The 26,732-nt window shown below is 43.2% G+C and overlaps 2 protein-coding genes across 50 annotated transcripts in view; both read left to right on the forward strand.

Moving 5' to 3' along the window:
- LOC114645182 (NACHT, LRR and PYD domains-containing protein 3-like) overlaps positions 1–26,732 on the forward strand; it is a 913,740-nt gene that overhangs the window by 809,519 nt on the left and 77,489 nt on the right. The window lies entirely within an intron of this gene.
- Positions 1,779–10,512, forward strand: LOC114669350 (E3 ubiquitin/ISG15 ligase TRIM25-like). The gene is made up of 5 exons (XM_028825568.2): positions 1,779–2,053; positions 2,269–2,333; positions 4,920–5,501; positions 9,646–9,741; positions 10,156–10,512. Exons 3-5 carry the CDS (start codon positions 4,923–4,925, stop codon positions 10,162–10,164), a joined length of 684 nt encoding a protein of 227 aa, XP_028681401.1. The 5' UTR covers positions 1,779–2,053; positions 2,269–2,333; positions 4,920–4,922; the 3' UTR covers positions 10,165–10,512.

Consider the following 26,732-nt stretch of genomic DNA (forward strand, 5'->3'; position numbering starts at 1 on the left):
AAATGGGGACAAAAAGTAAAGCACATTTATACCATTTGACTTTTAAAAATACCTAACCATTAATAACCATAAATATAATAAATGTTCCTTTACTGTATGTAATTTTATATAACCTAAAAAGCCCTTTATTTGCGACTCCAGTCTTCATCAAGCCTCCAGTCCCCTCCACTTCCCAGTAACAGCGAGCTCCAGTCAGAGCCTCTCTGCACAGAACTTGAGGCCAGCAGTCAATTCTGTCAGGATGATCAGGATATTCAGTCACCGTCCTCTTAAGTGTCATCTTCTTGGTCCCTTCAGACAGACAGAGCCCACTGTGTGCCGTGTTGATGTCCAGTGTGAGTGGACAGAAGTCTGAAAGGACAGAAAACAAATTGAATGAGGAAATCTGTGAGTGTGTAATGGGACTGGGGGCGGGGCACAACGCAGATAATTAATAAGAACCAATCAGGAGACTTCTTCTTCTTCTTCCTCTGTCAGCTGCTCCCGTTAGGGGTCACCACAGCAGATCATCTGTTTCCTTATCTTCCTGTCCTCGTCATCTTGCTCTGTCTCCTCCACCACCTTCATGTCCTCTCCCACCTTCTCTTAGGCCTTCCTCTGCTCCTCTTACCCCTTCTGTGATTTACCACAAAGTTCTCGTTTAGTCTCATCAGTCCAAAAGGCCCCAGCACTGCGGCTTGTCAACATGTATTTTAGAAAACTCCAACTGGTGATTTTTGTTTTTATTTTTGTATCTTTCTTTTAGAAGTGGGATCTTCTACCATGAAGCCCCCTTTCATTCAAACAGCAGCAGATGGTGTGACTTGAATGAAATGTTTGTTTCTTCTTTTTAACATTCAGTGACTTCACAAACTCTTCAGAGGCCTTCAGTTTTACACATTTTCTTGTGTTGTAGCCTTGTAGTAAAATCATTTTGAGTTAATTTCATTTGTCATCAAGCATCACTCAACACCCCAGAATGAGAAACAGATTTTAAGACATTTTTGGCAATTTTACTAAAAATATAAAACTTCAAGTATCCCATTGACACGAGGATTCAGACCCTTTGGTGTAACACCTGACATTTGGCTCAGGCGCGTTGTTTTCTATCAGTCATCACTGAGATGTTTCTACACCTTGTTTGGAGTCCACCTGGTGGAGTGGTGGCTCTGAGGGTAGGGATCTGCACTGGCAATCGGACGGTTGCCGGTTCGAATCCCATAATTGCCAAAAGGTACTCTGCTCTGTTGGGCCCTTGAGCAAGGCCCTTAACCTGCAATTGCTGAGCGCTTTGAGTAGCGCTATATAAATGCAAAGAATTACCTGTGGTTGAGTTAATTGTGAATGTTAGATGATCTCATAAAGTTAACTACTTGAGGGATGGCAAATGAAATACAACATGATCCTCAATACAAATATTGAGACTATTCTGGCATTTGATTTATTTGGCTGACGGTGTTACAGTAAGTGGCCACTGCATCTGGAAAGGGAACATTGGGGTCTGGGAGTGAATTCAGTTCATCTGCTGTGAGCTCTCCTGTTAAGTGGACCTCAGGAACCTCCTCACCAAGTCCAGATGGTTCATCCCAGTCAACTCAATGATGTTCAACCACCTGCCATTTCAATTACATGGAGCACACCTACATATTGTCATTTAAACATGGCTACCATAAAATAGTGTGATTTAAGCATGAGATATAATATATATTGAGATATAAATTTTATTTCATATAAATTTTCATTTCCGTTTTTGCAGAAAATACCTCCCATAATAAGGCAAACCCTGTGACAGAAGTGGTGCTGTCTGCCACTGTAACTCTGCAGCTCATCTCATCACGTAGGAGTGAAGCCTCTGGAAAGTCCAACTCTGCTACAAGTTGTGTTTGGACACAAAAACACAATGAGACCCCCAGGCACTTGATGACTGAAGCCTTTAATGACACTCGGCACATTCTGGCCTGCTCATTGTGGTTGGGCTCTCCAGATGAACTTCTCATGTCCAACTTCCCTGATTAAAAGGATCTGAAGACCATCTGTGGTGAAGAGGAACAGCCAAGAAGAAAAGCGAGATCTGGTGAGCCCACCAAACAAGTCTTTAATGACAGCTGACCCCAATCTGTCTCAGGGCCTATGCTGGGAACTGAGTGGTGGGTCAGCAGTCTGGTTTGTATTTTATGAGCTGCATGTCGCTTTGTGCCACATTTGGACACACAGTTTTGTTAATTAGTGAACAGATCTGAGGTTGGCAAGGCCTTCTTAACAGCGGCCATGTCTCTCTTTCATATTAAGGTCCTGAAGGTTCAGTTTTTACCCTGCAGTCTTGTGACAGTCTGAGCGGTGAGGAGTTTGTACACGTGAGTTTGTGATGTTATTTATTTGATCATCATGATGAGTATCTTTGACACTTCGTGACACCTGGCTGGTGTGTGTGTGTGCCACACAAGTGGTGGCCTACTTTCATTTGTCTTTTCCTTGTTTCTTTTGTTTTATGCTCTTGTTGTTTTCCACTCTTTTCTTTCTCAATTTCACTCACTCTCTTATTTTTCTTTTCCTAATTCACTTTCCTCTGTTCCTAAGACACCACATTTTGCTGTAAATAGGAGAAGAAAGATGAGAATGGGAGTGAGGCCATAAGGCACGATTGGTAAAAATTAGAAACAAATTACATAAAATGAGAAGAAGAAATACAGAGAGAACAAAAGAGTATGAAATAAACAAAACATTTACAGAGAGTTATGAATCTCCTGAGCCACTAAGCCATTCCTGGCTATAGAAAAGAAGTTGGTGGGCATCAACCCCCCACAACTGTAAATGTACGACCTCTAAATATGAATATGGACGCTGAAGTAGTGGCTGGGAAATCACGTTATGATGGTGAAGTCCTCAGGTCCACGTCAAGGGCAGGAGTGCGGTAAGCAGTGTGGAGTGAAGAATAGTCACACGTGGCAGATTTTACATGCCTGATGCCTTCAGAACTGTTGCTAGTCGGGTTTAGAAGTTTATTAGCTGGCTTTCCAAGTGTTACCTACTAGAGAATGTTTAAAGCTGTAAAGGTAAAAAGGAATTCCAGACTTTATTACTGATAGATAGACAGACAGACAGACAGACAGACACTTTATTAATCCCAAGGGGAAATTCACTTACTCCAGCAGCACCTTACTGATACAAAAAACAATATTAAATTAAAGATTGATAATAATGATAATGCAGGTAAAAACAGACAATAACTTTGTATAATGTTAAATGTTAACGTTTACCCCCCCGGGTGGAATTGAAGAGTCACATAGTTTGGGGGAGGAACGATCTCCTCAGTCTGTCAGTGGAGCAGGACAGTGACAGCAGTCTGTCGCTGAAGCTGCTCTTCTGTCTGGAGATGATCCTGTTCAGTGGATGCAGTGGATTCTCCATAATTGGCAGGAGTCTGCTCAGCGCCCGTCACTCTGCCACGGATGTCAAGCTGTCCAGCTCCATGCCTACAATAGAGCCTGCCTTCCTCATCAGTTTGTCCAGGCGTGAGGCGTCTTTCTTCTTAATGCTGCCTCCCCAGCACACCACCGCGTAGAAGAGGGCGCTCGCCACAACCGTCTAATAGAACATCTGCAGCATCTTATTGCAGATGTTGAAGGATGCCAGCCTTCTAAGGAAGTATAGTCGGCTCTGTCCTTTCTTACACAGAGAATCAGTATTGGCAGTCCAGTCTAATTTATCATCCAGCTGCACTCCCAGATATTTATAGGTCTGCTCCCTCTGCACACAGTCACCTCTGATGATCACGGGGTCCATGAGGGGTCTTGGCCTCCTAAAATCCACCACCAGCTCCTTGGTTTTGCTGGTGTTCAGGTGTAGGTGGTTTGAGTCACACTGCTGCATTAGAACAAAACTTTTCTTAATATCTTAATTAAGGAAAGAATTAAATATTGTGAGGTCCTGAAGTATTTTGTGACCCCCAATGGGACGACACACCAAAGCATGATTTCTGCGTCTATGGAGGGCTGCTTGTCTGTCGCCGAGGCAACCTCAAGTTCTCAGTACTGCAGCACAACTACGAGCCGATTGAGATTGTGCTATAAGCACCTGTCACCGAAGGGAGATGTAAGGAACGTTATAAATGCAGGGAACAGTATATCATGGCCGCTGACGTGGCCCCGAATCTGCCCATTTGCTGTGTCTGTGTATAGCGGAGTGGTAGATCCTGCTGCAATAACTAACCGTGCTGTTCCTGTTTCAAGATGAATAAAGCGGGTTTTGATAAAGTACTGAGACTCGCACATCACAGTATATGAACACGAATCAAATGTGTAAGACAAGCATGCTCATCATCACACCACCATCCCACCTGGCACGCTTCTCTAACCCCAAACTGCAGTGCACCACAATAAATAAATAAATAATCAAAATGCATAATCCGCAATAAAGTGTGATGCTTGTGGACAATAAAAACACTGATATATAAGGTATAAAGCCCAGTCCAAATCCATGCAGATATCAGCTTCTTCTTCATTTCTTCCAGCACAGCACATCTTTCTCAACCTGTCCACCCAGTTCACCCCACTGGGCCTTCTCAGCCGGCAGAGACCCTCTCTGCTCAGCACTCTGCCCAGGCTCCTTTTATCCATCAACTGTTGACCTGGAAAATGTCAATGGAAAACAGCTGAGCTGACCATAAGGAGCAATCAGGTCACCTGACCACTGGGACCCGCAGCAATGCCACCTCAATATTGAGCTGCCACACCCACACACAGCTTATGTCTGAGTCTGCCGAGGACCACCTGGTGCTGTCACAATACATGTCTCATAAAACTGAGTTACATTACCCAGATGCCCCAGCTCTGTTCCTAACATTTATCTCCTCTGATGTCCTCTCTTGTCTGCTCTCAGGTTTCACTTTAAATCTCCTCGTTTCTCTGACTGATTCTCTCTGTCTGCCTCTCCTCTGACAGACGATGGCCGAAGCCCAGCTGTTTGGATTACAGGATGAGATCACCTGCTCTGTGTGTCTGGACACCCTGAGTGACCCCGTCTCGATCCTCTGTGGCCACAGTTTCTGTCTGAAGTGCCTCACTGACTACTGGGATCAAAGCAAAGAGTGCAGTTGTCCTCAGTGTAGAAGGACCTTCACTACGAGGCCTGAACTTCACAGAAACACCGTGCTGAATGTACTCATCAAGAAAATAAAGAAGCCGAGACTCAGTCCTCGTCCATCTCAGAATTATGCCGGCCCTGGAGATGTGGAGTGTGACACCTGTAATGGAAAGAAGTTCAGAGCAGTGAAGTCCTGTCTGACCTGCATGATCTCCTTCTGTCAGACTCACCTGCAGCCCCACTTTGAAATAGCGGCCTGGAAGGACCACAAGCTGACTGATCCAGTTAGAAATCTTAAGGAGGAGATCTGTGCAGAACATCACATGAGTCTGGAGATATTCTGTAAAACTGATGAAACCTGCATCTGTGTGATGTGTGTGGTGAATGGGCACAGTGGGCATAAAATGGTGGAGCTGGAGACTGAAAGAGAGGAAAAACAGGTGAGTGGGGTTTAGTGTTTAATGAAACCAAAGGAAATAACAAGAGTTAAGAAATTTCTAAAAGTAGTTTGATTAGAGACATCCAGGTGTCCATTTGAGGAGTTTAAATGTTCTTGTCTATGATGGAAGAGTATGATGGAAGAGAGTTGGAGTCTATCCTGGTGAGATAGGGCACAAGACATGATGTGTCCCTCATTAGAGTCTTTACCCTGGAACACTTTGGAAAATCAGAGTTGAGAGAAATGTGTGCATGATGTACAATTTGGAGCTTTACGTATAACTCTAGATAGATAGATAGATAGATAGATAGATAGATAGATAGATAGATAGATAGATAGATAGATAGATAGATAGATAGATAGATAGATAGATAGATAGATAGATAGATAGATAGAAAAGGCACTATATAATAGATGGTAAGTAGGTAGATAACTAAGTAGTTAGCACTTCACGTGATAGATAGATAGATAGATAGATAGATAGATAGATAGATAGATAGATAGATAGATAGATAGATAGATAGATAGATAGATAGATAGATAGATAGAAAAGGCACTATATAATAGATGGTAAGTAGGTAGGTAACTAAGTAGTTAGCACTGCATTTAGACAAACTCAAAAAAAAATAGAAATATAGCAAAAGAGAAATAATCCACACAAACAGACACAAGAATTACAAAAAGAAATGGCACATGATGAGAGAGCAAATCCAGTAAGGTTGGTTGGTTGGCTGGCTTGGTTGGTATAACGGAGCCTCTTGACGCCCTTCAGCTGACGTGTCACAGTGCAGCATTGTTCATAATGGCACTCAGTTGTATCTTCATTCTCTCCATCTCTATTAGCTCCAGGGGCTCCAGAGTGTGTCCCATATCAAAGCCTGCCTCCTTAATCAGTCTGTTGATTCGGTGGGCCTCTCTTGAAGTGATGTTACCACTCAGCATACTAGACTGGCCATCACAGAGTTATAGAACATATGAAATATGTCTCTTCCTGCATTAAAGGAACACAATATACTAAGGAAGGAGAAGTCTGCTCTGCATTTTCTTCTATAACCAGTAAGCCCCGATTCTCTAAAGAATCGCAAATCTAAGGATGGCAATTACTTTCTGTTCCTTCCAATCTATGTAGGGATGTAAGAGCATGGAGGGTGGGAGCGTCCTGGGAAAGTTCTCATTTAATGAAAGAAATATATTTGTAGTAAAGCTGTTTCTGTTTGGAGCCATGACTCATTGTAAATACATACACATATATAGATAGACGCCGCATTCACTGTGTGGAATTATAATTGCACCTACGTTTAATAAGGAGCGTTCGTTTATTGTTTTTATCCATCTGGTCTCGGTTTTGTTTTTTTCTGTGGCTGTGTCATTAGCTATATGTTGTTTACTGTTAGGAATTATAATTGCACTTACTGTTAATGCTGAATTATTGTAATGTGATTCAAATATGCTGTAGTATATTGTAGTGTGGACCTTTGGGGATTCCGTAGTAATACGGAATTATGGGTATTGGGGAGCAGTGTAACGTGTACTCTGGAAAGCGATCTTAGTAAAGGACCTGTTAAAGATTATTACTTATAGCCTGTCTCGTCTTCCTCTCGGGCAGCAGTTGTATTGTGACCCAACGTTATAGAATGTGTTGTCAGCTAACTGGCGGAATTGTTCAACGGCTGTCTGTCGTTCTTCCAATCGTTGAGCTCTTTCTTTTTGGAGCCGTGACTCCTTTGCTTCTGCTGTTTGTGAAGCGTGTTGTAGGCGTCTTTGTTCATTGTTTTTATCAATACATGCTCGGTTTTGTATTTCCGTTAGTTGTGTACAATCCCAAGCAGTACATTATTCATTACTTCACTCCGCAGCAGTGCCACTCACAATATGGCGGTGCGCGTGCGCTTCGATGCTGGGTTTGATTTTCTAATGGCCAAATATAACCACAACAATTGTTCAGCCTAACCTATGAAATGTAATCCCCCAGGATTTGGTTTGGAGCGTACAGCAGGTTGTACAATCCCAAGCAGTACATTATTCATTACTTCACTCCGCAACAGTGCCACTCACAATATGGCGGTGTGCACACGCTTTGATGCTGGGTTTGACTCTGGGGCGCTGAGTCGCAGTGCGCGTGCGCCTCGATACGTCCGTGAGCCGTGAGCCTGCGTCCGTAACCTTCGGTTAGTAATATGGATTCTAATGTGTTCTGAGACCAGTCCAACCTGTCATTGATGCGAACCCCCAAGTACTTGTTTGAGTGGACCACCTCTACATCCACTCCTTGAATAGTGACTGGTCATAGAGGCCCCATAGTGGGTGAAGATCAATCACCAGTTGCTTGGCCTTGCTGATGTTAAGGTGCAGACAATACTCTTTGCACCAAGAAACAAAGTTCTCCCCCTGACTCCTCTCCTCTGTCTCATCCCCTTTATCAGTACACCCTGTAAGTGCAGAATCATCTGAGAATTTCTGCAGGTGACCTGATCTGCTGTTTAATTTATAATCAAAGTTGTACATAGTGAAGACCAAAGCAGACATGACTGTTCCTTGTGGTGCTCCAGTGTTACCAACACAACTCAGTCCTTTAATCTCACAAACTGGTCTGCTTGACAGATAGTCCATCATCCAGGACACCATAGGCTCATCCACTTGGATGGTACTGTAAGCACTGGAGAAATCAAAACACATGCCTGTAATCCTCCTGCCTGGTGAAGATAAGCCTTGTAGGGCAGATTGATAATTGCATCCTCGACTCCAATCTTTGTCCATTAGGCAGACTGCTGTGGGTTCAGGTGGTCTCCCACATTCACATAGTTCAGGACCTGCCATTGAAAAAGGTTTGATGATGTGAAACGTAAGTGCCAATGGTCTGTAGTTGTTAGGTGAAGAGAGTTTGCCCAGTGACGCTTTATGGAGTCTTAGTGACAAACTGAACAGGTCTAAGAGTCCGTCTTTGTGCCTCATTGTTGGTTGTGTCCAGCCATTTTGAATTTCCAGTTAGTTATACACTTCAATACTTCGGCTACTTATTAAATGTAATATCTGGTTGAATGTTTTGGATTTGGGGTTTTGTTTGGTATGTAGCCCTTTGGTCAGCATGTTATTTTTAGTATGTAACTCTATTTTTGATATTGTGGTATTGACTCGGTATCTTCATTGTCTTATTTATTTGATTTTGTTTCTCCAATACTTTTGAGTCATCATGTTTGTTTGGAGTTTTCTTCTTGTACTGTATGTTCCTCTTCTGCTCTCCTGCTCATTCACTATTTTAAATTTGAACTTCATGTTAAATTTTCTAAACTCCACAGCCTTACCAGGACTGGCATGTGGCACAGACAGCACCTCTGATAAGCCCACCTTGTCTGCTCTGCCCCTGATCTTAGTTTCTCACTCTTTACATTGTTCTTGCACCGCTGTCTGCCTACACTTACTGTTGCCACTTGTTCAGACATCTAAAATGAAAAAAAGATCCACCAAAACTCTGATCAGCAGCCTATCCATGTATGCAAGGTGGACATCCAGCTTTGAATCAAGAGAACGACACACCATATCTGTGCTGGAGCACACCTGTGTGTCAATGTACCCTGTTGTAGCCCACTGACACATGGGGTCCACCACTGTAGAATGACATGTTTGATTTATGATATGACCTTCTGCTGCACTGAGCTCTCCTCCACATCTGTAGCACGCTCTCTTATCACTCCTTCATGACCAGTTTGTATACCACTGGCTGATTTGAACCCTTGCTTATAGCCCCCTGGCTCGTCTTGCAGGCCCTGCTCATCTTTACTGATGGTCTCAGTCGCCTGTTCAGTCCTCAGTGTTTTCACAGCCGTCACTTTGGCCATCGTTAGTAATCGAGGCTTAATGTCGTCCCCTCTCACAACCTAAAGTAGCCCACCATGGAGTCATTTGTTCCTCATCTTCATAACTGAAATTTGAGTTAGTTAACTTTCAGTTGTTTTCTTATTTCTTGAATTAAGTTTTTAAAGGAGTTCATTTTCTCTGGGCTTCAGTTATAACGTGGTTTTCTTTATTTTATATTTCCACTGGTTGCTCATTTAATTTATTTAATTATCTGAGGTCTTCAGACAGTAAGTGAAACTGAAAGCGAATTCTGATAAGACCCCCATGTGTCCTCTTGTGTGTCCAAACAGAAACAACTGGAGGCGACACTGAGTGAAATCAGGAGGAGAATTGAGGAGAGAGAGAAGACACTGAAGGAGATGAGGAGGGCGATGGAGCAGATGAAGGTGAGTAGAATTAAGAAGACACTTCATATCAAAGAGAGGAGAAATAAATGAAAAATAGAAGAGCTGGCAGAGCTTCACTAGTAATGATGTGTAGGGATAGGAAAATGCGTTCGGACAGAAGATGTTTTATTGTGCCCTTCACAACGTGTCACTGTCCTCCATGTTTTATTTGTGGTTCAGACAGTATGACACCAATGTCGTTTGCATTTTCAGCCACACTTTTATTTTCATCCCCTAACATCAACTCAATCTGCAGGTTGGCACTGATGTTCTGAACTTGCTCAGTGAGCACAATGTTCCTTTCTGGACTTTTCTTGTTCATTTTGGAGTCCCAACTTTGTTTTACTCTTTATCGTTAGATGTTCCACTGGTTGAGTGAGTGCAGTTTTGATATTTGTGATTGCTTTTCTTTAGACATCGTGAGGCTTCTGAGCTCTTTTGAGACCCTCTCCAACGGAGCTGCACACCGAAACGTGACTGACATGTCTATCAAGGGCTGCTTGTCTGGCACCGAAGCAACCACAGGTTCACAACGCCACCCAAGCAATTACAAGTTCACAGCCTCCCCACTTAATGAATCTGTCGCCTGATGGGTGATGCAGGGAACATTATAACTTGGCCCATCCCTGCTTGTTTGCTGTATCCCTGTGTACGGAAGTGGTAGCTCCTGTTTGAATAAATGACCTTGCTGTTCTTGTTTGTATTGGAATAAAGCTGGTTTTCTTGAAGCCCTTAGACTAGGTCTCTTCTTTACGGTGCAAGACAGTGGCTCACGTGTCATATAGCAGCAGAAATGGGGTCTTACACCAATGGATCCCCAAAAGGCACACGATATCCCACTACCAGGGGAGTAAGATGAGGCTCCTGCTGGCCCCCCTGCCTTTGCTCGTCCAAGGGGTGTGCTGGTGAAGATGTCTCCTGCGGATTACCCTGAAAGTTACCTACTATCTTTTGCTTCAAACGCATGGCAACACTGATGGACTGGGGCAGGGGATGATGGGCAGTTACAGTAAGTAGGACTTCGACCTGTGCACCAGTAAATCTAAACGCTATATGAGACTACAACCCCAGGATCAAACCTGCACCTCAGTTCCCCTGATGTTAGAGTTGTAATTTATTTTTGCCATCGGGGAGCTGGAGAGAGCCATTGTGCACGTGGTTTGGTTTATATTGTATGTTCTTTTTTTCATTATTTTGATTAATACATTTTATCATTACTTATCCTTTCATTCTGCCAGTAGCAGTGTTTAAATGAGTGTGTGCATGCTGGGTCAAGGCTGGGTGTGTTCCTGTGGACCCCACAATAAAATAAACAAACATCATCTTCAGATGGTGTGACTCTTAGTATCGTTACGACTGCTGCAGTATCTCCATGGTCTTATCCTGCACCACTTTAGGACTGCACACTATCTCAACCAAAGGACATCTGGGTAAGTTCAGTTCTCTAGTCCTTATACAGCAAAGTTACTTCCTCCTCATGTTCAAAGAGCGTTTGCCGAATGCGAGCAGTTCAATAGGCATCATAGCTGAGGCAGCATGTGCTTGATGCTGTATCCCGATAATTCTCTTTCTGATCAGTTACAGTGCAGCTGTGATTCACACTTGGATACAGTGATATAAATACTGTTGTACAATGAGAGTAATATGGAAAAGTATGATCCGCTGTGGCAACCCCTAACGGGAGCAGCTGAAAGAAGAAGAAGGTGCAGTAAGTCTAACAACGCTAAAGCAGTTATGGTATTTAGAACAGTTTGACCAGTCTGTGGACCATTATATTGTTACAGGCTAATTACAATCAGATGCATTACACTAATAAACAATATGCAGTTAATTTCAGTGTATTTATAAAGCTGCATCAGGGATGTGGATCAAAAAAAGAAAGGGAAACCACACAGGAACAGTAGCACTGCTTTGACGCTGGGTGCCGCCAGTCTGCAAAACCAAGCGCAGTACTTGCATATGCCAGGGTATGAGCTACCATGGAAATGTGCGTGGCTTTACGTCAAGTTTAAGTTTTATACATCACAATTTGAGAGTGGAAACGGGCTTACACAACATTTTTGTGTGTACGCACCGTTTATACATGAGGCCCCTGGTCCTTCCTCTCTTGATATATGGTTGTGGGACATGGATGCTATCCAGTGACCTGAGACGAAGACTGGACTCTTTCGGTACTGTGTCTCTTCAGAGATTCCTTGGGTACCGCTCATTTGATTTTGTGTCGAGTGAATTGTTGCATGTGTAGTTACGAATGTGAGGGAGCTCAGGTTACGGCACTACGACCATGTGACGCGATTCCCCAAGGGTGATCCGGCTCACAGGACCCTCATTGTTGAGGACCCAAGTTGCTGGACCAGGCCAAGGGGATACCCACGTAACACCTGGCTGCACGTGTCTCCCTGGGGGGTTGCCAGCCAGAATCCTGAGCTGTTCTGTCGTGTGGTGGGTGCGGCAACGTGCTGTGCCAGTGCATGCTCCCCAACCTGACCTGACCTGCATGTCTTAATATTTATTCAGAAGTATTGTTTCTGTATCGCCTTTTCTTACAAGTGCAGTGAAACATAGAAGAAATAAAAGTTTAACAGATGCCGTTGAACATGATTATGAGTTTATGTAATGTTAATGGCCAGGAGATGTCATTAGAGATTTGTGTCAAATGCTTCAAAGCTTCAACACGATTTCTAACACAATTGCTTCAGACATTTGGGCACTTCATGAGGCTTCATTTCACCCATCACTACCTAAACACAGAAAGAAGAAATGAGCTGGAAGCTCCCACAGAGTTTAACTGCAGCCAGCAGTACCTACGATGTCAGCCATGTTACTCCCACAACATCATGACGTGCCCAGTCAATGGTAATCAGCATCACTGTAAGAATGGCTGCGATTGATGTCTCATCTGAGACAAACAGACATGAAGTTCAGTCTCCGACTTATGGCATGCGAGTATTTCAAGCACTTCTTTCAAAACTCCTTATCCACAAAATATAATATTACTATTTTAAAAGGCTGTCAATTTTTTTTATAATAAAAGTAGCAATGCATATTAGCATCCAGTTTTTAAAACAGAACCTAGCTCATGAGAACAATAATGTTAAGAGTCGCCATCACCTTCTTACTATACGTTAAAATACATGGACGTTATAGCTGGGGATTTCCAATTATCTAACTAATAATGTGAGATACAGTATATCAGAAATACAGCATTAACAGTAGCGCTGCTGCCTCGTGACAAGAAGACTGAGCGTCAAGTTCCAGATGCTCTCCGTGTGGAGTCTGCATGTTCTCCTTGATTATGGAGGGAGACACCCCGGAGATGTACAAACACCAGTCTGACCAGCAGGGGACGTTGTTACGAAAGTCTTCTTACGCAAACTCTTTGTGAATACCGACCAGCGTAGGAATTGGTGTAGGCAATGGCTCCCTACGTAAGCCCATTTAAAACTTCTGACAGCAGGAGTCTTCTGCACAGGGCCCACTCATTTCAAACTGACATGTTCTAAACTTCACTTCATGCTGACAATTTCTCAATGCTGATTACATGCAGCAGTCATTTTTTGAATCACTATTTCAAAAGCACACTCTAATGTCAAGTTCATGCTCTCAAAGGTTACTCTTCCTCTCCTGCCAGTGTACCCTTGCAGTCCATGCAGCTCCAGGTCACGTCCCCTGCCACCCCCTCTCAGGCTTCTGTCATCTTTACATTTTTAAAGCCAATTCTCTTTCTCGTGTGCTGCACTTTTAATGTCCCTTTCGGCTCTTGCCAGTTTCTTCATTCTACCCTCTCAGCTTGTAGTGTTCATTTTGTGCCTTCACTTTCTCTTCACTTCACACGCTGCCTTCGTATTCCTCCTTTCGCTCTCTGCCTTTTAAATCTTTATTTCAGGCCGTCACTTTCTTGTTCTTTCCCTGCACTTATGCTTTTCACTGTTCACTTCAAAAACTCGCTTTGTACTCTTCTTTTTGCACTCTTTGCTTCATTCTGAGACCACCATGGGAAAAGTGTCTCTTCCATCTATCCCACCTTCCATCTCACATGAAAGCAGTGACATTCATCTTCCTCTTCTTATTGCCTGCTGTTTGGCTCGTGTCACCTACCCATTCCTTGTGTCCTTTATGTCCCCGATGTGTCATGTCATACTGAGTAGTCCTGACCTGTGGGAGCGAACAGCCTGGCAGCGAATCACTGCTTTGGTTTGCTGCTGGAAGATGCAGTGCAGTACACTTAGCAGATGCTTCTTCAGATGAATAGGCTTACACTTGAAATGAAGGCCATCCTTTCCAGTTGATAATAACACCATTTGAATTACTTGAGCGATTCACTTCGCCAGTCTCAGCTGACAGGTGGCTAAGGTATCTGGTGTGCCATTGCCCTTTTTCCATGTGAATCGATAGATCATAAAGGAATGGAGACAAAAAAAAAATACAACAACAGCTACTCAGAGCAAATGTATTTCTTTATTTCAGCTCTCCCCTCTGCACGGGTGATTCCTGGGCTGGGATTGCAAGCCAACACTTTGGTCCTGAGCATGCAGCAAGCTACGCAATGAGAAGCTATTCCCTATTCACTTTTCTCATTGGATTCAGACGCTAACGCTAATAGAGTCGGCCTCAGACTCATGCATGCCCACTAACTTTTTTCACATACGATCGTCTTCTCGGCACTCCATCAGAGGCCGTTAGCGACCACGGTATGGTCGATCCAAAGACCTCACCAAACTATCCATCTGTGGTAGCAACGAGCGGTGTGTACAAAGGGCAGGAACTTAATCAGTGTGGGCTTATGACCCATACTTAATGGCAATTCCTCGCTTGTGAGGAACAATTGCAAGCCCCAGTCCCCATCATGAATGGGGTTCAACAGCGTAGACACAACGTGTAGACACACGTTGATCCATTCCGTGTAGCGTGCGTGCAGTCCCAGACACCTAAGGTCATCACAGACTTGTGATTATTCAATATCATGTGGCTGAAAGCCACTTGTCCCTCTGAGAAGTTGAACACCGACCACTTGTGGGTCACATAAGTATTAAGCAGGAGGGAGTCTTGTTCGTTACCAGACAAATTGCTCCAGCAACTACAGTTGTGCTTGAAAGTTTGTGAACCCTTTAGAATTTTCTATATTTCTGCATAAATATGACCTAAAACATCATCAGAGTTTCTCTCAAGTCCTAAAAGAAGATAAACACGGACTTTTCCAGATCTGCCGTCCTGTGCTTCACTGAAACCTGGCTTGGTGAGCACATCCCCGATAGCGCATTATACCTGCCGAGCTTCCAACTTCTCCGTGCGGACCGCGTCATGGAGCTCTCAGGGAAAACGAAAGGAGGCGGAATCTGTTTCTATATAAATGAAGGTTGGTGTACAGATGTCACAGTACAAATCAAAACATGCAGCCCTCACTTAGAGTCTTTTTTCATTGACTGTAAACCGTTCTATTCACCGCGGGAGTTTTCCTCGTTTATTCTGGTTGGTGTTTACATCCCACCTCAGGCCTGTGTTAGTGAAGCATTACAACACCTGGCTGACCAGATAACTAACATGGAGCACAAACACCCGGACTCTCTGCTCATTGTTGTTGGTGATTTTAACAGAGCAAACCTCAGGCAAGAACTGCCAAAATTCAGTCAGCACATTAAGTGTCCTACCAGGGACAAAAACACACTGGACCACTGCTACACTACATTAAAGGATGCTTATCGCTCTGTCCCTCGTGCTGCCTTGGGACTCTCTGACCACTGTTTGGTTCATCTTCTCCCGACTTACAGGCAGAACTTAAGATCTGCAAAGCCTGTGGTGAAAACGGTGAAGAGATGGACCAACGAGGCAAAGCTGGAACTACAAGCCTGCTTTGACTGTACTGATTGGAGTGTTTTTGAGTCTGCAGCGACAGACCTGGATGAGCTTACTGACACTGTGACATCCTACGTCAGTTTTTGTGAGGATATGTGTGTGCCCATGAAATCTTTTCGCACAGACAACAACAACAAACCCTGGTTTACTACAAAACTCAGGCAGCTTCGTCAGGCTAAGGAGAAGGCCTACAGAAGTGGGGACAGAATCCTGTATAATCAAGCCAGAAACACATTGACAAAGGAGATCAGAGTAGCAAAGAGGTGCTACACTGAAAAGCTGGAAAATAGGTTTACAGCCAACGACCCTGCATCAGTGTGGAGAGGTTTGAAAGACATCACCAACTACAGGAAACCATCCACCCATACTGAAGAGAACCATCAACTGGCCAACGAGCTGAATTTGTTCTACTGCAGGTTTGATAATCCCTCTTTCACACCTCTCACCCACGCCAATCTAAATACACTCCCAGCACTCACTACCAAGCCCCTGCCCCTCCCCACTGACACCATACCTGCACTCAGGATCTGTGAAGGGGATGTGAGTCAGCTCTTCAGGAGACAGAAGATCAGGAAGGCACCAGGTCCAGATGGTGTGTCACCATCCTGTCTTAAAGTCTGTGCTGATCAGCTGGACCCCATATTTACACAGATCTTCAACAGATCCCTGGAGCTATGTGAAGTTCCCTCCTGCCTTAAGCGTTCCACAATTATCCCGGTTCCAAAGAAAACCTCCATCGCAGGGTTAAATGACTACAGACCAGTCACCCTGACGTCTGTGGTCATGAAATCCTTTGAAAGACTGGTGTTGACCTACCTGAAGGACATTACAGACCCCCTGCTTGACCCCCTACAGTTTGCTTACCGAGCAAACAGGTCAGTGGATGATGCAATCAACATGGGACTGCACTACATCCTGCAACATCTCGACTCTCCAGGGGCATATGCTAGGATCCTGTTTGTGGACTTCAGCTCGGCGTTCAATACTATCATTCCAGAAGTCCTCCACACCAAACTCACTTGGCTCACTGTACCAGCTTCCATCTCCCAGTGGATCAAAAACTTCCTGACAGATAGGAAGCAGCAAGTGAGACTGGGAAAAATCACATCCAGCACACGAACAGTCAGCACTGGCGCCCCCCAGGGATGTGTCCTCTCTCCTCTGCTCTTCTCCCTCTACACAAATGACTGCACCTCAAGAGACCCGTCTGTTAAAATCCTGAAGTTCGCAGATGATATGACAGTCATTGGCCTCATCAAGGACAGTGACGAGTCTGTATACAGACGAGAGGTCGAACAGCTGGCCCTCTGGTGCGGTCAAAACAACCTGGAGCTGAACAAACTGTGGAGATGACAGTGGACTTCAGGAGGAGCCCCCCAGTGCTGCCCCCTCTCACACTACTCAACAGCATTGTGTCTGCTGTGGAAAACTTCAGGTTTCTGGGATCCACAATTTCCCAGGACCTAAAGTGGGAACTAAACATAAACACAATTGTTAAAAAGGCCCAGCAGAGGTTGTACTTCCTGCGCCAGCTCAGGAAGTTCAACCTGCCTCAGGAGCTGCTCATCCAATTTTACTCTGCAGTAATCCAGTCTGTTCTATGTTCATCTATCACAGTCTGGTTTGGCTCAGCCACAAAACAGGACAGGAACAGACTTCAACGGACAGTCAGGATTGCAGAAAAAATCATTGGTGTTGATCTGCCCTCCATTCAAGACTTATACAGATCTCGAGTCAGGAAACGGGCAGAAAACATCATTGCAGACCCATCACACCCTGGTTACAACCTTTTTCAACTTCTTCCCTCTGGTAGGCGCTACAGAGCACTGTACGCCAAAACTACCAGACATGTGAACAGTTTCTTTCCTCAGGCCATCACTCTCATGAACACTTAAGTCAATCTCACAGCATCAGGGACAATACTAGGAGAAACCGGAGTCCAATTCCTTGTATGTGTACATATACTTGGCCAATAAAGCTGATTCTGATTCTGATAAAGAGAAACCAGTTAAACAAATGAGACAAAAAATATTATACTTGGTCATTTATTTATTGAGGAAAATGATCGAATATGACATATTTGTGAGTGGCAAAAGAATGTGAACCTCTAGGATTAGCAGTAAGTTTGAAGGTGAAATTCGAGTCCGGTGTTTTCAATCAATGGGATGACAATCAGGTGTGAGTGGGCACCCTGTGTTATTTCATGAACAGGATCTATCAAAGTCTGCTCTTCACAACACATGTTGGTGGAAGTGTATCACGGCACAAACAAAGGAGATTTCTGAGGACCTCACAAAAAGAGTTGTTGATGCTCATCAGGCTGGAAAAGGTTACAAAACCATCTCTAAAGAGTTTGGACTCCACCAATCCACAGTCAGACAGATTGTGTACAAATGGAGGAAATTCAAGACCATTGTTGCCCTCCCCAGGAGTGGTCGACCAACAAAGATCACTCCAAGAGCAAGGCGTGTAATAGTCGGCGAGGTCACAAAGGACCCCAGGGTAACTTCTAAGCAACTGAAGGCCTCTCTCACATTGGCTAATGTTCATGTTCATGAGTCCACCATCAGAACACTGAACAACAATGGTGTGCATGGAAGGGTTGCAAGGAGAAAGCCACTGCACTCCAAAAAAAAACATTGCTGCTTGTCTGCAGTTTGCTGAAGATCACATGGACAAACCAGAAGGCTATTGGAAGAAGGTTTTGTGGACAGATGAGACCAAAATAGAACTTTTTGGTTTAAATGAAAAGCATTCTGTTTGGAGAAAGGAAAACACTGCATTCCAGCATAAGAACCTTATCCCATCTGTGAAACATGGTGGTGGTAGTATCATGGTTTGGGCCTGTTTTTCTGCATCTGGGCCAGGACGGCTTGCCTTCATTGATGGAACAATGAATTCTGAATTATATCAGAGAATTCTAAAGGAAAATGTCAGGAGATCTCTCCATGAACTGAATCTCAAGAGAAGGTGGGTCATGCAGCAAGACAACAACCCTAAGCACACAAGTCGTTCTACCAAAGAATGGTTAAAGAAGAATAAAGTGAATGTTTTGGAATGGCCAAGTCAAAGCCCTGACCTTAATCCAATCGAAATGTTGTGGAAGGACCTGACGCGAGAAGTTCATGTGAGGAAACCCACCAACATCCCAGAGTTGAAGCTGTTCTGTACGGAGGAATGGGCTCAAATTCCTCCAAGTGTGCACGCTGTAAAAAATGTTTTGTTGGATCAACCTAAATAAATTACTTCACAAGGTAACAAGCAATTTAATTGATTTCTTTCAAATTTTAAAAAGTATTTGAGTAAACTTAATTCTTTTGAGTTTGTTTTAACCTTTTCAAAAACTTGAATAAAAGCAAAAAATGTATTGAGCTCAAACCAAATTTCTTTAAAAACTCAAATTAACTGCGGTGAGCTGGCGCCCTGCCCGGGGTTTGTTTCCTGCCTTGCGCCCTGTGTTGGCTGGGATTGGCTCCAGCAGACCCCCGTCACCCTGTAGTTAGGATATAGCGGGTTGGATAATGGATGGATGAACTCAAATTAAAATTTTGTCCATTATTTTATTCACTGTAATGCCAACTTAAATTCTATATATATAGTCACAAACTCGAGGCAGAGTCATATAAAGGTTTGGGGCAGCCACCTGTATAATTTGCTTTCCTGGCTGCAAAGTTGCTTTTCAAAAATAATACAGCAGTGATGTGCACAAAACCGAGTCCAAACAGAACTGAGGGTATAGGGAAAAGGTGGAGGCTTTTAAAGGGGGACACAGGAAGTGAAGTCAAAGGGGTCAGACTCATGTAGGTCTTCTGCCATTGGTGCGAGCCCGGACATGACATCACAGGGGGCGGAGCCGGCAAGGTCTCCAAAGCGATTTTTTGCTTTAGACTAAATAGAAGAAGTTACATTAAGCGACAGCACGGTTTCTCAATTTGACGTAAAGCAAAAAATTATGTTAGGTGAACAAACATATTAATATAGTTCATTACAACTACTAAAATTACCTTAAATCAAAAAGAGCCCTTTTTCTCTTTTTAGAGTGCAGGACTGATCAACAGTTACCAGAAACGTTTAGTTGCAGTTATTGCTGCAAAGGGGGGTCACACCAGATACTGAAGCAAAGGTTCACATACTTTTGCCACTCACAAATATGTAATATTCGATCATTTTCCTTAATTAATAAATGACCAAGTATAATATTTTTGTCTCATTTGTTTAACTGGTTTCTCTTTATCTACTTTTAGGACTTGAGTGAAAATCTGATGATGTTTTAGGTCATATTTATTCAGAAATATAGAAAATTCTAAAGGGTTCACAAACTTTCAAGCACAACTGTACGAATGACCATTTACCACCACCCACACAATAAAAATTGAGCTATCAGTCTGTCAATCCTCTCCGTGTCCAGGCTGGATAAGGTTTCCCGTGTTGAGTCAAATTAAGCCACAGGCTCCACTCCTAGTGGTGCTCTTCCATCAATTCCATTAAGTTTCAGGTTTGCAACCATACTCCCCACAGAACCCAAAGACTTTGGTTTCCCGGTTGGCTTGCAGGCAAGTCTCTGGCAAGAACGCCACCGGATCACCAGTTGGCATTGTTTATGGTCAGAACTACAACAGTTTCTGATCGTCTTCGAACCGCCGACTTTTGTTTTTGATTAATGAAGACATTCTTGACAAATGCTTCCACTCTTGCTCGTCTTGCACTGGTCCAAGAATTTCAGCTCTAGCGGCACAATACGAATGTCCCTTCTAAATCATAGCCCCAGTTCAGGAAACCCACAAAACAAAATGGAGACCTATTCCATCATTCAACCCCCGCTGGTACCGTGTCCACTTTTTGGATAGCAGTATGCCATTTTGCGCAATCAAGTGCATGGCTCGGGTGTAGCTGAATTATCTTCATGTCCATTCTGATTGTGCACTGCCATCTATGTTTTGGCCGTCATCCTGGCCATTGGCCATCAACTGTGAAGTGGTAGACGATGTCAGCAGCGGTTCCCGGTGCTGCCCGTAGGACGTTTCCATACCATTGAAGTCTCCTTTGTCGCATTTTCTACATGATTTGCACAACCTCTATTTGCCACTGAATTGCATCATTACAGTAGTGGCCTAGAAGAGTTTTTGTATTTGATTCTTGTCATTTACTTTTATTTATTAAAGTACTTGTGGATTGGACCAAGGTGAATGTTGTGTCTGTCGGAGAGTCTGAGTTGGCTGTGGTCTTGAGAAAGCACACAACTGTCCTCCAAGAGGAACTAAGGAGTATGAAGGGAATTAAAGTGACACTAAGAGTGCCACCAAATTGCCAATCAAGGTTTTTGAAGGCAGGGAGTGTTCCCTCTGCTTTACGACCTTACGCTTGTCAAACAGGGAGTCCTAGAACCTGTTTCCCATTCTGAGTAGGCACAACAAGCATGATGGGTCTGTATGATTATGTGGGGACTTTAAGGTGACAGATTACCTTGTACTCATTCCTGTGATTGAAGATCTTTTTGCTGGGTTAGCTGGGAGATTAGTAAACTAGACCTCAGCCAAACATACTTGCAAATGCAAGTGAATGAGGGCTCACAAACGTACCTCACCATAACATTGTATAAAGGACTCTACTGTTATTGTCACTTACCTTTTAAGATTACTTTGACACCAATTTTATATCAGCATACCAGATGTATATTGGACTAACAAGTGTGCAGTGATACCTGGATGACACCCTGGTCACTGGCCGAGTTGACAAGGAGCATGTGACCAATCTGATAAAGCCTTAAGCAGGCTATTAGAGTATGGGTTGCACATGGATAAGGACAAATGTGACTTCTTCAAAGCTTCCAGGGCAAGTAATTGAGGCTGACACTTTGCACATGGCTCCTTCAAAAGTGAAGGCCATAGTGGATGTCCTGCTCCAAACAATATCAACCAACTGAGATCATTTTTGGGTCTCCTGAACTATTATGGGCGTTTCATACCACAGCTAACAATATTGCTGGAACCTCTGCATGAGTTGCTATGTGAAAGCAGACCCTGGAAATTGTCACAAGAGTGTGAAATGGCATTCAGCAAAGCTAAGGCTACACTGGCTGTTAACTCTTTGAGGGCTGAATATTGTTTCCAAAAAATTCAGTTTTCTGAAAAGCACACAAAGCAATGGTTTCACACATAAGTCAACGTAAAATGTCTGTTGCTATGTGCTGTGTCTCCTGTTGTTGCATGTTCAGTATCACTTGCAGCAGTGGCTGAGCAGAACTTTGCACCATGATGGGCCGGCTGCCTGGCTGTCTTCGCACAGCAGGTGGGTGCCGGTGGTGAGGGTTTGTACCTTTTGTCATCATAAGTGGTGGTCCTCTCAGGCGAATATTTTTGTAAGCGCATCAGCTACATGAAAGTGTTGAGCACCATGATCAGCTTGACACCGCTCAGATGATGCTGGTACCTCACTTTCGTTTTCGATCTCCTTTTCGATCTCTTTTCGACAAGTAAGAGTCCTATTCAACAAAATTGTGTAAAATGTCCATGGAGTATTTTGCTTTGCACATTCGCTTCGGTCTCCTGCCAGATGTTGATGCCACTTTATAGGTTGTTTGCTCTTTGCTACTCATGCACGCGTAGGGAATTGAGGTTGAATCAACAAAGCTATGTAATTTTCCTTCAAGACAGTTGAACTAAAATGTAAGGGCGAGTTTTGTCACAGTTTACAGCTGATTACTGACCTCTACCACTGAATTTTGACAAAAGTCGACATCAGCCCTGAAAGAGTTAAGAGAGTTTTATCACTTTTTTTTTTTTACTAATTTTATTTAAAAAAAATAACATTCCATATGATCGAGTCTAACTTATACAACGAAGAAAATAAAAATCCACATAATCAAGTTAAACTTACAAAACAGAATTCAACCCCCTCCTGAGAGAAAGAGAGGAAAGCTAACAGGAAGAGCAAATCTTCAAAAGCACCAAGTAAGGGAGAATGTCCTTTTCCCCTATTAAATGCTTATTCTAAAATTTTATTAATTAGATCTTGCCATATTTTTAAAAAGTTTTGAACAGATCCTCTAAACGAGAATGTGATTGGCTTTTTTCAATTTCAAATAGTATAGAACTTCAGTTGCCCACTGACTTATTCTAGAAGATGGGCTGGGGTTCTTCCAGTTAAGCAGGACAAGTCTACATGTCAATGGTGTGGTGTCGGCCATTACACTCAGTTTGTCAACTTATCCATTTTAAGCCCCTCTGTCAGCCCACCACATGCAGCTGTTAATGAGTTAGGAGGGATTGTGACACCAAGGCTGTCTGGGAAGCATTCCGAGATTTTTGTCCAAAATTATGTTAATTTAGTGCACTTCCAAAACATGCGGCTCAGTGAGGCTGGAGCTTGATTGCAATGTTCGCAGGTTGGATCTTGGCCTTGGATACATTTTGGACAATTTTAAATGAGATAAATGTGAGTGATGAAAGATTAAGTTGAACAATTGAATGCTTTGTACATATTCAGCTGGAGTGTATTCTGTGCATGGCTGTCTTCCACTCCTTTTCTGAGATGTTAAGTAAAAGATCCTTTCCCCGTTGTACCCTGAGTTATTTGAAAGGAAGAGATTTTAATATGTTTTTATATCTTCTTGAGATGCTGTCTGAGTCTTCAAGACTGATCAGTATTTGTTCTGGAATAGAAATGGGTGGGAGGTGAGGACAATTGGGCAGATTGGTTTTAGCAAAGTTTCTGATATGAAAGTCGTGGAAAAACTGTGTTGATGGGAAGTTAAATTTGAAACATAATTGTTCACAAAATGCAAAGACATTGAGCTATCAGTGAATGCAGGATGTCTCATGTGGGGTATGTGAGTGATCATACCATCAAGGTTGAGGAAACCCGTTCTGGATGAGTTACACCTTGGATACTGTGGCACAGTCCAAATGAAAGAGCTAGCCCAGAGTTACTTTTGGTGACCTGGACTTGATCATGATATTGAAGAAAGGGCAACATCATGTTCATCATGCCAAGGCCTCAGAAATATTTCAAGTCCAGCACCACTGCATCCAAAGGAATGGCCTGTCAGTCCTTAGCAATGTGTTCATTTAGACTTTGCAGTACCATTAGAGGGTGTTATGCTTTGGTCACAGTGGATGCACATTCTAAGTGGCCTGAGGTCACCATCATGTCTACCATCACACAGAAACATGATCCAAATCAAAAGAGAGATGTTTGCACCTTTTTGTGTCCCAATTAATGGAGGAATTCCTAAAAAGTATTGTTATTAATCATCTTCTATCCAGCCCTCATTGCTAGTGGTCTGGCTGAAAGAATGGAACAAACCCTTAAATATGCTCTTAAAGCATCCAAAAGGGAAGCACCTTTCAAACAATATCTTTACACATTTCTTCTTACACATCCCATACAATAACAGGTATGTCACCAGCTGATCTGTCTCAAAAATGGCGTCTTAAAACACGTCTCGATTTCTTAAGATCAGCTACCACTCAGGTGCGAGTTTATGATAAGCAGCAGGATCAAATAAATCAATAGACCAAGTGGACTAAAAATTATGAGCTTCCCAGTGGAGATGCTGTTCTTGGTCTTAATTACTCCACCACTGAGAAATGGGTACCAGCAACCATTCTTCAATGGACTGGACTTATTCCTTGTAAGGTATGTACATAAGACCACCAGACATAGAGACGACATATTGAACAGTTGCTACGTGGTATACCTGCTGAAACAGTGAGTAGCACAGAAACATCTGAGGCACCAAGTCCTAGTGAGCTGACCTAAAGCCCTCTGAGATGCCACCTGTCTCTATGGCTTCAACTCCTACTGATGTTAAAGTTACCTAAGGCTGAGTTAGGAGATGAGCACACATCAGATGTATGACGTAGCCCTCTGTGAAGAAGAAAGCCTCCTGACCATCTTAAGTTAAAGTAGCTAACCCTGTATGTGAGAAAATAATAATAAGGGGCAGAATAATCCACACTGTGGCACAGTGGTAGCGCTGCTGCCTTGCAGTTAGGAGACCCGGGTTCGCTTCCCGAGTCCTCCCTGCGTGGAGTTTGCATGTTCTCCCCGTGTCTGCGTGGGTTTCCTCCGGGCGCTCCGGTTTCCTCCCACAGCCCAAAGACATGCAGGTTAGGTGGACTGGCGATTAAAATTGGCCCTAGTGTGTGCTTGGTGTGTTTGTGTGTGTCCTGCGGTGGGTTGGCACCCTGCCCGGGATTGGTTCCTGCCTTGTGCCCTGTGTTGGTTGGGATTGGCTCCAGCAGACCCCCGTCTCGGATTCAGCGGGTTGGAAAATGGATGGATGGATAATCCGCAGTGTTAGCGGGATGCAGAGAAGGTTTACTGTCTCTCCTTTGTTAGAATGTGAACTGCATTGAGAACATTTCGATATTCCTCTTCTTAGATAGCAGAAGCTGTTTGTTAATTGCTACCCACATTTACAGTTTTAGAGGGGTAGGAATAAGCAGCATATTGTTAGTCTGTTGAACTATTGGGGGTTCCACACTAATAAGGGATTATGGGTATTGGGGAGCCAATAGGAAGCTGATTGTATTACACTTACGCTGTAATGTGTACTCAGCAACAAGAACCTGTTACAGTTTATTACTTCCTCTATCTTTCTCCTTTGGTCAGTGAAATATTATTGCCTTCAGATATAACATCCCACCTATTAATGGAGGTGGGCACCTCCATTACAATAGGACTCTGCTTTAATACTCCCATATTTTACATTTCCACACATTTATCATTTTTGGATGGTGATGTTGACATAAAAAAACTCTCTAAGAAACGCATTTCTGAACATAGAAACAAGTGGCCCAAAGAATGTTGAGAGTGATGTGAACGGTTTGGATGCAAAACAGTCTTTACGGAAATAGAAGAAATACTTCTGAAAAGGTTTTGATTCCATTATGCTTTTGGCAAATCATATTTCTCTAAAAATTAGATTGTTGTCACATATGAGTGAAAAAATGGGAGTGGAGCTGCAGTGTGAGTGGGGACTTTTTTGTTTCAAATGCAAAATCGTACACGGTGGTTTCACAACATGGAGGCGTTCATGAAACAGAGCAAAATTAACAATAATAATTAATCATAAAAAATGGTACAAAGTAGGACACTTCAAACTGCATAACTATTCATGATAAAAAATAACTGTATTGAACCCTGAACACACCAAACTCACACTAACCCTAACCCTAAGCCTAACCCTAATTTTAGAGTCCTAAGAAACTCTTGACAATTTGGGACTCACTGAAAATAATAAATTGCAATAAGAAAAGAAACACAAAAAGAATTTGTTAAAAAATGAACGGTCATCAAGGGTTTAGATAGTTTGGTTTGAATAACATGGTGGAATAACACAACAAATGCAGATGACTGATGAGGTGCTGATCTGAATTTGTACTTACTGTAGTTTGAGCAAAGCATGTCGCTCATCCCTCCTTTTTTAATGTGTGTGCTCAGAAGCAATGAAAGGCAGAAAATGGACCTGTGAGGGTAAAGAGGCAGATGCTGAGCCACTGTGGCCACCACTCTGTGTGCGTCTGTAATCTGAAGAAAGGCCCACATGTCAGTATTGTAATCATGTCTGTTAATATCTGTTAATAAGGAGCACCGGGTGGTAAAGTGGGCCCCTTGGCTGATGAAGACTCACCAGACAGCATTCCTGCTTGTTACTTTATTCACAAACCTGAACTTCCTGGTTACAGTGTGTTTGTAATGTAGAAGAGCAGCCGGAGAGCTGACATTAGACACACCGAGTCCTGCTGCAGTCTCAGGTTTCGCCTCACAATGGATAACACCTGCCAAAGTCGAAGGGCTGCAGCGGCAAATTAAATAAAGTCACGTCGTCAGTTCACGGGACATCAGAGACATAAACAGGTAAGGAGAATAAAACTAAAAAACTGCTCAGAGTAACTTGTGATATTCTGGTCACTGAGGACACTGAAGGGGCTGCAGGTGACTTTCAGAATCTCGTACTTGATTGTTGGTAACAAAGACATTAAATTATACTGAGCTGGTGGAGCAGGACGGAGTTGTCTGGCCTGGAGGTCTTAAACAACATCGACATTCATGTCTTTGTGTGTGCTTTACAAATAGATAAAGAAAAATGAAAGTTATTATAGATGTAAAATGGGAGAATCCTTGCTTTGTTA

Source organism: Erpetoichthys calabaricus (assembly GCF_900747795.2).
Source record: "Erpetoichthys calabaricus chromosome 1 unlocalized genomic scaffold, fErpCal1.3 SUPER_1_unloc_22, whole genome shotgun sequence".
Lineage (NCBI taxonomy): Eukaryota > Metazoa > Chordata > Cladistia > Polypteriformes > Polypteridae > Erpetoichthys > Erpetoichthys calabaricus.

What these genes read in the sequence shown, in the direction of transcription:
- LOC114669350 (XM_028825568.2), top strand. Translation starts at nt 4,923, where the DNA reads ATGGCCGAAGCCCAGCTGTTTGGATTACAGGATGAGATCACCTGCTCT. An exon ending in CTGAAAGAGAGGAAAAACAG is followed by an intron (nt 5,502 to 9,645) that starts GTGAGTGGGGTT and finishes GTGTCCAAACAG; the next exon opens with AAACAACTGGAGGCGACACT.